At 35.2% G+C, this 12,743-nt stretch overlaps 1 protein-coding gene across 3 annotated transcripts in view; it reads right to left on the bottom strand.

The window, feature by feature from the left end:
* SIK2 (salt inducible kinase 2) overlaps positions 1 to 12,743 on the bottom strand; it is a 132,488-nt gene that overhangs the window by 111,294 nt on the left and 8,451 nt on the right. For 2 of the 3 annotated variants that reach the window (XM_032428031.1, XM_032428028.1), the window contains exon 2: positions 2,006 to 2,122. In XM_032428031.1, coding sequence (XP_032283922.1) covers positions 2,006 to 2,122 — 117 coding nt within the window. Of the gene's footprint in view, positions 1 to 2,005; positions 2,123 to 12,743 lie in introns of those variants that run through there. The other variant, XM_032428029.1, reaches the window with a different exon arrangement.

The following is a 12,743-nucleotide window of genomic DNA, read 5'->3' as shown; positions in this document are numbered from 1 at the left end:
AGTAAGTCAATTTAACTGCTTATTTAGCTCAAATAAAGATGGAATTCTGTGAATCATGGTAGTTTTAATCTTAGTTTGGCTTATGGTTCATCAGACTTCTAAGGATGTGGATAGTTTCTTATAAGTATCCTCTTTAGGGAAAAGAAAAAAAAGCTTAAAAGGAGAAATACTCTGATATAAATATCACCAAAGAAGCCTTCTGCAGTTTTAGAACTGTTTTGAGTGGCACACCATGGTCTCTCATTCTAATGGTAATACTAATGGTCTCCAATGGTCTCCACACCTTTTTAATTGCAAATCTCTATCAGTAACAAGTTGTTTAGCCAAATGTGTATTACACATTCATGTACATGTATATATACACAAACATATGCGTATGCTTATATGAATATAAGCAGCACAAATTACATACTTGTGGCACTATACAAACACATTATATACATTATAGAATGCACACAAGTAGATATAAAAAATAAGCATAGAAGTTCTAATATTTTCTTATTATGCCCAAGAGACACTGTGCTAACCCATGTGAGTGCACATAGTAGTGTGCATTAGTAATAGCTCTCTGTGGAAAAAAAAAAAAGGCCCTAACTTGTAAACAGCTTTCTATGGTGTAAATACTCCCACCATAGCTGATTTTGAGCTACTAACATGTTATTAGTTGGTTTGCAAAACATCTGAAAATTTAACAATCAGTTCTTACAAGCCAGTACAGGCTGAGTCCAGCATACCACTGGGTGTACGCATCACACGATGGAGATTAAAGTCATAGGCCAGCATACTGTAACATTTTAGTTTAAAAATAGTTTTCCAATAGGGGTGCTTGGGTGGCTCAGTGCTGGACTCTTGATTTTGGCTCAGGTCATGATTGGTGCTGGGCATGGAGCCTGCTTAAGATTCTCTCTCTCCCTCTCCCCGCCTTCTCTCTCTCTCTCACCCTCCTCCCCTCTAAAAAAATAGTTTTCTAATATAAAAATTCTACATATTAATGAATAGAAGTGTTAAAAAAAAGTTTCATATTACATTATCATCCCTCAATATGAATTACTCTTTAAAAATCAGAGATCTTTTTTTTTTTGAACTATACAAAAAAAAACTATACAAAAAATACAGAAGTGTATGCCAAAGGACAGCAATTGCTATCCTTTGGAACTGTTAAAATAACTGATAGTTATTTTAAACACATTTAAATGTAGCACATATCTTAGAGACCCACAGAATAAGACCATCTCACTCCTTAAGATGAGAGATCTTTTTTTTTAAGGTTTATTTATTTATTGTAGAGAAAGAGAGAGAGCATGTGTGGGTGGGGGGAGGGGTAAAGGAAGAGGGGGAGAGAATCCCAAGCAGACTCTGCACTGAGTTGGCCACGGAGCTGGATCCCACAACCCCCAAGATCAAGACCTGAGCTGAAACCAAGAATCAGACACTTAACCAACTGAGCTACCCAGGCGCCCCGGAGAATATCTTCCTTTTAAAAAATATAGTTTACACTTGAAATGGGTACAATTTATTTTATAAAAATTATATCTCAATAAAGTTAATTTTTTAAAAAATGACTCCTTTACTTTATCTGACAAAATAACCCAAACAAAATATAAGGTTTGGCTCTAAGTATTACCAAGTATGCCACTAAGTAATATACTATTTTAACCTTTGTATTTCATAAAACATTAACAGTGTATTTTTTTTATTAAGCAAAACTGCCATATCCTCATTTATGGTACCACCACTGAAAGTCAACAGGCTTGAGTATCATAAATACACAACTACAAACTTTTTAATTAAATAACTTACAGTGTGAGAGATAACTTAAAATTAAGCTACTAGTTTTTTATTTCCTAATTTTTACTTAAATATAGAAAATGGGTACTCAGTTTAATAAAACCCATATAATTATTCCTTTTTTTATGGACTAAAAAAACTAACATAAAAGAGAAAGATGATACAAAAGAGAAAACAGGATGTGAGAAGCATGGAGAGGAATAAGGTTACATCCTACCTGATAAAGTTTGATGATGTGAGGGTGGTCTAACATTTTCATTATTTGTACTTCTCGGTAGATTTTCTCAAGGTTCACTGCATCCAGCTGAGATTTATCTATTATTTTTATCGCCACCTGTGTCCCGGACACAAATAAATACAATTAGTATGTGATGGTTAACATTTTCCAGTTAAGAATCTTTTGAATATAGGGCACCTGATACTTTGCCTGTAAGTTCCTAGGACAACAAAAATACTTGAAATTCAATGCTCATTCATTCAACAAGTTACTTCTTAAACATCTACCACGTGACGCACTGTGGCGATTTTGTTTAGGAGTTACCTTCAGTGTGCTAAGAAGAACCCTGCAGAGTTACTTTAATAAAACATTGTTTCTCTTTTAATATAACTGTAATGTTTTACTCCACTTATAAACTGAAGAAATAAAAGCTCATCAGCTTCAACCAGTTATCAGCCTGTTGCAAAGTACCTGTAAATAAATGATCAGCCAAGTAGAAGGCAGGTTCTGCTGTACTGAAATACAGCTTTTCTAGAAAAGCAAGTGATAGATTCCAAAGAATATAGATATAGCTTTCTGGGGGAGGTAGGGAGGCTAAATATAAAGTGTTAAAATCTATTTATATGAAAGATACCAACTGGATTAAACTTTATTTTTTAAAAGTTTTAATTTACTTATTTATTGAGAGAGAGCATGCACACACAAATGCGAGGAGGGGCAAAGGGAGAGGGAGAAGCATGATCCCCGCTGAGCAGGGAGCCCAATGTGGGGCTCAATCCCAGAACCCTGGGATCATGACCTGAGCCAAAGGGAGATGCTTAACCGACTGAGTCACCCAGGTGCCCCTAAATTTTATTTTAAAAATCAAAGTGCAAAAACTCATCTGTTAGTAATTACACTAGCTTTTGACCTCCTTAAAAGAATCTGATTTTTAAGAATGTGGCCTCTTCCTATCATAACTAGATAGGAACCCAAACCACTCTAAGGTTAACAATTTGAAGGAACTGCATTTGAAGGTGAATAACTAGGTAGTTAAAAATCACGAATCATGTACCTTTTTCTATGCAATCAAAAAAGAACTTATTTTTTTTAGAAACTGTAGCTATTTGGTTAGGAAATAAGCCTTTCTGATTTAACTAAAATTTTCAGATCACTGGGAACCACTCAAACTTGATTATAACAAGTTCTGAAGAAACTCTAAAATGTACTTCACAGTCTACCAAAAAGTATTCTGAACATAACTCTGTTTTATGTTGTTTCAAGATAATTATTATCAATTATTGTATGTGCTATATATAATAGTTCATACTTCTAAAAGGTATCCAAGGATATAGGACTCAGCTTGTCAATTCACTTAATTTCTTCAGGCTCCTGTTTATATAGTTTTTTCTTCTTTCCTATGGCTGCTTTGTCCTTTGCTGTTACCTCTTAAAGCTCTACTATAAGGTTTATTTCTTACCAATATCTATTTCTAATTTGCTATCCACAGCTTATTTCCTGATTTGAATTAATTGTAACCCAGAGAAGAACTCAAGCTTCCCAGGGGAAATCAGATTACTAAATATAATGCATAAAATTAAATTTACTACCTAAGAAGAAAGGGGGGTAGTTCCTTCTCTAGACAGTGAAGTGCATAGGTTTTGTGATATTTTCATTATGTTTGATGGTGTATTATTTCCATAATCAAAATATCCTAGAAAGTAAAGGGTGCTAAACTTTGCTAGATAAGGACACTAATCAATATTATACTTGATATTAAGGACATTATTGGACCACCCCAATATTTATTTAAATTTAAATAGATTTTTAAAAAAGATTTTATTTATTTGTCAGAGAGAGAGAGAGAGCACAAGCAGGAGGAGTGGCAGGCAGAGGGAGAAGCAGGCTCCCTGCTGAGCAGGGAGCCCAATGTGGGACTCAAACCCAGGATCCTGGGATCATGACCTGAGCCAAAGGCAGCTGCTTAACCAACTGAGCCACCCAGGCATCCCTAAATTTAAACAGATTTAAAGCAACCCCCTCCTCCTCAATTTTATGATATAGTATTATTAGTTACTTTAGGTAAAAGCTGCCAGATAAAAGGATAAGTGTATACTTTAATTTCCCCAATATTCCTTAGGAAGGTAATATGGAGTTTCACAGACATGCTTATTTTGAAGAAAATGTCTTGCCCTCCAATTGCTGGAGCATGTCTAGATATCCCCCTCACCAAAAAAAAAACTTTTATAATGAAATGGGTCAGAACCTGTTAATAAAAAGAATATCTTGATTATCATATCTTTAACACTATAATGTTAAAGAAAAACTTTAGACACTAAATTCCAATTAAAGCAAGGTATTACCAAGAGATACCTCATACTCTTTTTTAAAACCCTGGCCTCAAACAATGAAAAACTGAAAAATACATAAATTATCTAAATAAACCTTAGTAAGTCATAAATCTCATTATTCAACTTTTCTCAACCAAAAAATTCTCAAATGACAAAATCAAATTCTCTTTAGTTTTATCTTATAAATATATGAACCACACGTGTACCTACTTATATCTTTACCCTGTTATCCCTTGCTTGTAAGGCTTGTAAGGATTATGAAAAAGTAAAGCACTAAATAAAAAGCAGAGCATGTGTTAGCATGCTCCTTTTAATAGTTAGGGCTTTTATTAATGTGGATGTATCACATTGCCTGATTTGCAGATGTGGAACCACCCTTGCAGCCCAGGAATAAATCCCACTTGGTCGTGGTGAATAATCCTTTTAGTGTACTGTTGGATCCTATTAGCTAGTATCTTGGTGAGAATTTTTGCATCCATGTTCATCAAAATACCATTAACATTTTTCGCAGAGCTGGAGCAAACAATCCTAAAATTTGTATGGAATGAGGAAAGACCCCGAATGGCCAAAGTAACGTTGAAAAAGAAAACCAAAGCTAGAAGCATCACAATTTCGGACTTCAAACTGTATTACAAAGCTGTCATCATCAAGACAGTACGGTACTGGCACAAAAACAGACACATAGATCAATGGAACAGAATAGAGAACCCAGAACTGGACCCTCAATTCTCTGATCAACTAATCTTCGACAAAGCAGGAAAGAATATCCAATGGAAAAAACAGTCTTTTCAAGAAATGGTGCTGGGAAAACTGGACAGTACATGCAGGAGAATGAAACTGGACCACTTTCTTACACCACACACAAAAATAAATTCAAAATGGATGAAAGACCTAAATGTGAGACAGGAATCCATGAAATCCTAGAGAAGAACACAGGCAGCAACCTTTTTGACCTCGGCCGCAGGAATTTCTTGCTAGACATGTCTCCAAAGGCAAGGGAAACAAAAGCAAAAAATGAACTATTGGGACTTCATCAAGATAAAAAGCTTCTGCACAGCAAGGAAACCATCAACAAAACTAACAGGCAACCTACGGAATGGGAGAAGATATTTGCAAATGTCTTATCAGATAAAGGGTTAGTCCAAAATCTGTAATCTATCAAACTCAACACCTAAAGAACAAAAAACCCAGGCAAGAAATGGGCAGAAGACACGAACAGCCATTTCTCCAAAGACATATAAATAGGCCAAGAGACACATGAAAAAATGCTCAACATCACTTGGCATCAGGGAAATACAAATCAAAGCCACAATGAGATACCACCTCACAACTGTCAAAATGGCTAAAATTAACAACTCAGGAAACAACAGATGTTGTTGGCAAGGATGTAGAGAAAGGGGAACCCTCTTACACTGGTGCAGCCACTCTGGAAAACAGTACGGAGGTTCCTCAAAAAGTTACAAATAGAGCTACCTTATGACCCAGCATTTGCACTACTAGGTATTTATCCAAAGGATACAAACATAGTGATTTGAAGGGGCAGCTATACCCCAATGTTTATAGCAGCAATGTCCACAATAGACAAACTATGAAAAGAGCCCAGATGTCCATCAGATGAATGGCTAAAGATGTGGTGTGTGTTTACACACACACACACACACACACACACACACACACACTGGAATATTACTCAGCCATCAATAAGAATGAAATGTTGCCATTTGCAACAATATGGATAGAACTAGAAGGTATTAGGTTAAGTGAAATAAGTCAGAGAAAGACAAATACCATATGATTTCACTGATATGTGGAATTTAAGAAATAAAACAGATAAGCATAGGGGAAGGGAAGGAAAAATAAAATAAGATGAAAACTGAGAGAGGCAAACTGTAAGAGACACTGAACTCTAGGAAACAGGGTTGCTGGAGGGGAGATGGGTGGGGGGAAGGGATAAGTGGTGATGGGCATTAAGGAGGGAGGGCTCTTGATGTAAGGAGCACTGGGTGTTCTATGCAACTAATGAATCACTAAATTCTACTTCTGAAAATAATAAAAAAAGAATAAAAAATAAATTGTTAAAGCTTGAAAAAAAAATAGGGCTTGTCTAACTGCTATGAACAAGTAGACCACAAAATGTATAGTGATTCAAATAGAACAGAAGTTTATTTTTTGCTCATGTAGCAGAATGGGATGGGTGAAGATGCCTCCACGCAGGCATATGAGGTTTAAGGATGTTTTACTACTTTTCCAGCCTGACAGGAGAAGGAAACTTGGAGGAGCCCTCACAAGAGGTTTTTACAGACTAGCCCTGAAGTGACACATATTATTTCTGTTCACTCCATTAGTTAGAACTCAGTCACATAACCATATCTAAATGCAAGAGAAGCCCAGAGACAGTCCAGTGATAGGTCCAGGAAGAAGAGGAAACAATGGATTTTTGGTGTTCGGCTATAGCAGTCTCCGGCATATTCTTCCAGGTAATTTCTCAACAATGGGACTCATTACCAAGTACTTCCCAGAAATATGATGATGATGATGACTTTCACAACTGCACGGTACTTTTTAATTTCCCAAGATACTTTAACATATTTTATCTCACTTATTTCTCAACTTTGTGAAGTAAATGGAACAAGCAGAGCATCCATGAGTTGATGAAACTGAGGTTCCAAAGATGTTACATAATCTACAAAAGGTCCTACAGCTCAAGTGAATTAATGGGAAAAACCGCAGGCCTTCAAACTCCAAGTTCAATCTTCCTACTTTTTCAAAGAGCCTTGCTGAGCACCTGTTGTGTGCCCGGAATTATGCTCAGGATACAAAAATGAACAAGATCTGATTCCTACCTTCAAGGAAGTTAATAGATCTGTGAGAACAAAGAGAACACATTTTGGAAAACAAATTTTATCAGCGAGAAAAATCTGCACTGGGGGATTTTCCTGATGTGTATGAAAGTTCCAACATTTTAAAGGTAACTATGAACTTAGATTTCTGGGAGTTTACTCTCTGCATCCCTTTTCTACTTAGTTATGAACACAGTACTAAGGACAAGATCTGCATGGTCACAACAAAGTCAAGCAAGGGACTCTGAAAATTGAAGGATTCCTTTCTGTTATTCATCTGAATTATTCAACTCTCCAATTCCTACATATGCATGCAGTATCTTTAAAAAAAAAACAAAACCTTTAGTTAGTTTATGTAGAGACAGAAAAATTTATATTCCTCTGGCTAGGGGATAAAAGGAAGGTTTCCTATACAACTTTGGAGGCCATACATAAACTAGAATGACTGCTACCAAACTAAATCTCATGTAAAAGTAGCAACAGTGAATATTCAACCTCAGAAATAGGAAAAAGTGAATTAAAAATAATAAAATATCTAATATAATATTATGTAGATTTATCAAGAAATACCCTTTCCTCTTATATTTACAAAGAGTAAAAGATAAACACCCTTGTGGGCTAAGGTTCAACAAGATGGCCACTTTTATATATTGCTGGTATGACTATAAAATAGGTTAGGGGCGCCTGGGTGGCTCAGTCGTTAGGCGTCTGCCTTCGGCTCAGGTCATGATCCCAGGGTCCTGGGATCGAGCCCCGCATTGGGCTCCCTGCTCAGCGGGGAGCCTGCTTCTCCCTCTCCCTCTGCCCCTGCTTGTGTTCCCTCTCTCGCTATGTTTCTCTCTCTGTCAAATAAATAAATAAAATCTTTAAAATAAATAAATAAATAAAATAGGTTATAATTTTTCTGAAAGGTATTTTGACAATTTTTATCAAGAACCTTAAAAATCATCCATCCCGGGGTCCCCGGCTGACTCAGTCGGTAAAGCATGTGACTCCTGATCTCGGGATTGTGAGTCTGCGCCCCACATTGGGTGTAGAAATTATTTAAAAATAAAAATCTCAAAAAAAAAATTAGGCTAAAAAATAGTCATCCATCCTGAGGGAGTTCTGGGAAGATGGTAGAGTAGAAGTATCCTGAGCTTACCTTGTCCCATGTATACACCAAGATAACAGCCACATCAGTGCAACTAACTCTGAAAACAACCCAAAGACTGGCAGAAAAATCAGTCAAGGGATTCACAAAATAGAAGGATGTAAAGTAGGCCATCACATACATAAAATGTGTGTGGGGTGAGTAGAGAGTAAAAATTTAGTGCTTTTAGAATGGGTTCAAAGTTAAGCAACCATCAACTTAATATAGACTGCTATATGCATAAGATGTTATATATGAATCTAATGGTAACCATAAATCAAAAACCTATAACGGATACATAAAATATAATGAGAAAGGAATCCAAGCATAATACTAAAGAAACCACAGGGAAGAAAGCAAGACAAAAAGAAAGGAACAGAGAACTAAGAAAAACAACTGTAAAACAAGTAACAAAGTACCTATTGATAATTACTTTAAATGTAAACAGACTATTACCCCAATCAAAAGGCACAGGGTGACTGAAAGGATAAAAAAGCAAGACCCATCTATATGCTGCTTACCAGAGACTCCCTTCAGACCTAAAAACACATTCAGATTGAAAGTGAAGGGATGGAAAAAACATTTAACATGCAAAGAGAAGCAAAAAGAAAGCTGGGGTAGCAATACTTACATTGGACAAAACAGACTTTACAATACAGATTAACAAGAGACAAAGAAGGACACTACATAATCATAAAGGGAACAATCCAACAATAAGATACAATAGTAAATATTTATGCATCAAATATGGCAGCAGCCAAATACATAAAGCAACTATTAACAGACATAAAGAAATCAATAGTAATACAATAATAGTAAGAGACTTTAAGACACACATCAATGGATAGATTGTCCAAACAGAAATTCAACAAGGAAACAGCGGCTTTAAATGACACATTGGACCAGATGGATCTAACAGATACATTCAGAACATTTCATCTAAAAACAGTGGAATACACATTTTTTTCAATTTCACATGGAACATTCTCCAGAATAGATCACATGTTGAGCCACAAAATAAGTCTCAACAAATTAAAAAAGACTGAAATCATATCATGCATCTTTTCCAACCACATCGGTATGAAACTAGAAATCACACACAAGAAAAAATCTGGAAAGAACACAAATACATGGAGGCTAAATAAATTGCTACTGATAACAATAAATGGGTCCAACAACACATCAAAGAGGAAATCAAAAAATACATGGAGACAAATGAAAATGAAAACACAATAGTCTGAAATCTTTCAGATGCAGGAAAAGCTGTCCTAAGAGGGAAGATTATAGCAATACAGGCCTACCTCAAGAGGCAAGAAAAATCTCAAACAACCTAACCTTATACCTAAAGGAGCTAGAAAAGGCACAAAGCCCAAAGCCAAAGTAATAATAATAATAATAATAATAATAATAATAAAGATTAGAGCATAAATAAATGAAATAAAGACTATAAAAACAATAGAAAGGATAAATGAAACCAGGAGCTGGTTCTTTGAAAAGATCAACAAAACTGATAAACCCTTAGCCAGACTTAAGAAAAAAAAAGGTGAGAGAGACAACTCAAATAAATAAAATCAGAATTGAAGGAGGAGAAATAACAACCATCACCAGAGAAATACAAAGAATTTAAGAGATTATTATAAAAAGTTTTATGCCAACAAATTAGATAATCTAGAAGAAATGGATAAATTCCTAGAAACATATAACCTTCCAAAACTGAATCAAGAAGAAAGAGAATGTTTAATAAATTGATTACTAGCAATGAAATTCAATCAGTAAAAAAAACAAAAAACAAAAAACAAGACTCCCAACAAACAAAAGTCCAGGATCAGATGGCTTCACAGGTAAATTCTACCAAACATGTAAAGAGTTAATACCTATTATTTCTCAAACTATTCCAAAAAAATAGAATAGGAAGGAAAACTTCCAAATTCATTCTAAGAGGCAGCATTACCCTGATACCAATACCAGATAAAGACACTACAAAACAAAACAAAACAAAACAAACGAAAAAACAGCCTACAAAAACTACAGGCCAATATCTCTGCTGAACACAGATGTAAAAATATTCAATGAAATATGAGCATCAAATTAAACAATACATTAAAAAATTATTCACCATAATTAACTGGGATTTATTCTAGGGATGCAAAGGTGGTTCAATATTCATCAACCAACATGATACATTACATTAAGAAGAGAATGGATAAAAACCATATCATCATCTCAATAGATGCAGAAAAAGCATCTGGCAAAGTATAACATCCATTCATGATAAAAACTCGCAACAAAACAGGTTTAGAGGGAACTACTTCAACACATTAAAGGCCATATATGACAAACCCACAGCTAACATCATACCCAATGATGAAAAACCAGGAGCTCTTCTTCTAAGATCAGGAACAGGACAAGCATGTCCACTCTCACCACTTTTATTCAACACAGTACTGGAAGTCCTAGCCACAGCAATCAGACACAAAATAAAAGGCATCCAAATTGGTAAGAAGTAAAACTTTACTATTTGTACGTGACATACATTATACAGAAAACTCTAAAGACTTCACTAAAAAAATTCAGTAAAGTTCAGTAAAGTCATAGGATATGAAATTAATATGCAGAAATCTAGTGCATTTCTATACACTAATAATGAAATCAAAGCAGAAATTAGGAAAACAATCCCACTTACAACTGTATCAAAAAAAATAAGCTACCTAGGAATAAACTTAACCATGGAGGTGAAAGACCTGTACTATAAAACACCCAAAACTATAAAACACCCATGAAAAACTGAAGACAATATAAACAAATGGAAAGATATCCATGCTCATAGATTGAAGAATCAATGTTGTTAAAATGTCTACACTACACTACCCAAAGCAATCTACAGATTTAATGCTATCCCTATCAAAATACCAGTAATATTTTTCACAGAACTAGAACAAAAAAGACTATAATTTGTATAGAACCATATAAGACCCCAAAAAGTCAAAGCAATTTTTTTTTCAATTTTTATTAACATATAATGTATTATTTGTTTCAGGGGTACAGGTCAGTGATTCATCAATCTTACACAATAGTCAAAGCAATCTTGAAAAAGAAAAACAAAGCTGGAGGTATCACAATCCCAATTTCAAGATATACTACAAAAGCTGTAGTAATCAAAACAGTATGGTACTGGCACAAAAGCGGACACACAGATCAACAGAACTTAACAGAGAGCCTAGAAATAAACCCATGCTTATATGGTCAACTACTCTACAACAAAGGAGGCAAGAATATACAATGGTGAAAAGACAGTCTTTTCAACAAATGCTGGGAAAACTGGACAGCTACGTGCAAAAGACTGAAACTGGATCACTTTCTAACACCATACACACCCCCCAAAAAACCCCTCAAAATGGATGAAAGACCTAAATGTGAGACCTGAAACCATAAAAAACCAGAAGAGAGCACAGGCAGTAATTTCTCTGAAACTGGCCATAGCAACATTTTTCTACATAGTTCTCCTTTGGCAAGGGAAACAAAAGCAAAAATAAACTATTAGTACTAAACCAAATAAAAACTTTTGCACAGCAAAGGAAACCAACAGTAAAACCAAATAGGCAACCTACTGAATGGGAGAAGATATTTGCACATGATGTATCTGTTAAGGGGGTAAGATCCAAAATATATTTAAAAAACTCATACAACTCAACAACAAAAAAAACAATTAAAAAATGGGCAGAGGACTTGAATAGACATTCGTCCAAAGATGACATCCAGATGGCCAACAGACACATGAAAAGATGCTCAACATCACTTAACATCAGGGAAACGCAAATTAAAATCACAATGAGTTATCACCTTACACTAGTTGGAAGAGGTAAAATCAAAAAGACAAATAACAAGTGTTGGTGAGGATCTGGAGAGAAAGAGACCTTCATGCACTGTTGGTGGGAATATAAATTGGCAAGGCCACTGTGGAAAACAGTATAGAGGTTCCTCAAAAATTAAAAATAGAAATACTATATGATCCATTAATTTCACTAATGAGTATTTACCCAAAGAAAACAAAAACACTAATTTGAAAAAAACATATATGCAGCCATATGTTTATTACAGCATTATTTACAATAGCCAAAATATGGAAGCAACCTAAGTGTCCATCAGTACACAGACACACACAGACACACACACACACAGACACACACACACACACACACACACACACACACAGGAATATTATGCAGCCATAAAAAAGGATGAGATCATGCCATTTCGGACTTGGTTGGACCTACAGGATGATACTATGCTAAGGGAAATAAGTCAAACTGAGAAAGACAAATATCATATGACTCCATTCATAAGTGGAATCTGAAAAAAATACACAAAAACAAATGAATACACAACAAAAAGCAGAATCAGACCTGTAAATACAGAGAACAAAGTGATGGTTGCCA

This window comes from Phoca vitulina, unplaced genomic scaffold (genome assembly GCF_004348235.1).
Source record: "Phoca vitulina isolate PV1807 unplaced genomic scaffold, GSC_HSeal_1.0 scaffold38, whole genome shotgun sequence".
NCBI classification, from domain to species: domain Eukaryota; kingdom Metazoa; phylum Chordata; class Mammalia; order Carnivora; family Phocidae; genus Phoca; species Phoca vitulina.
This window is presented reverse-complemented; position numbering and strand designations above follow the sequence as displayed.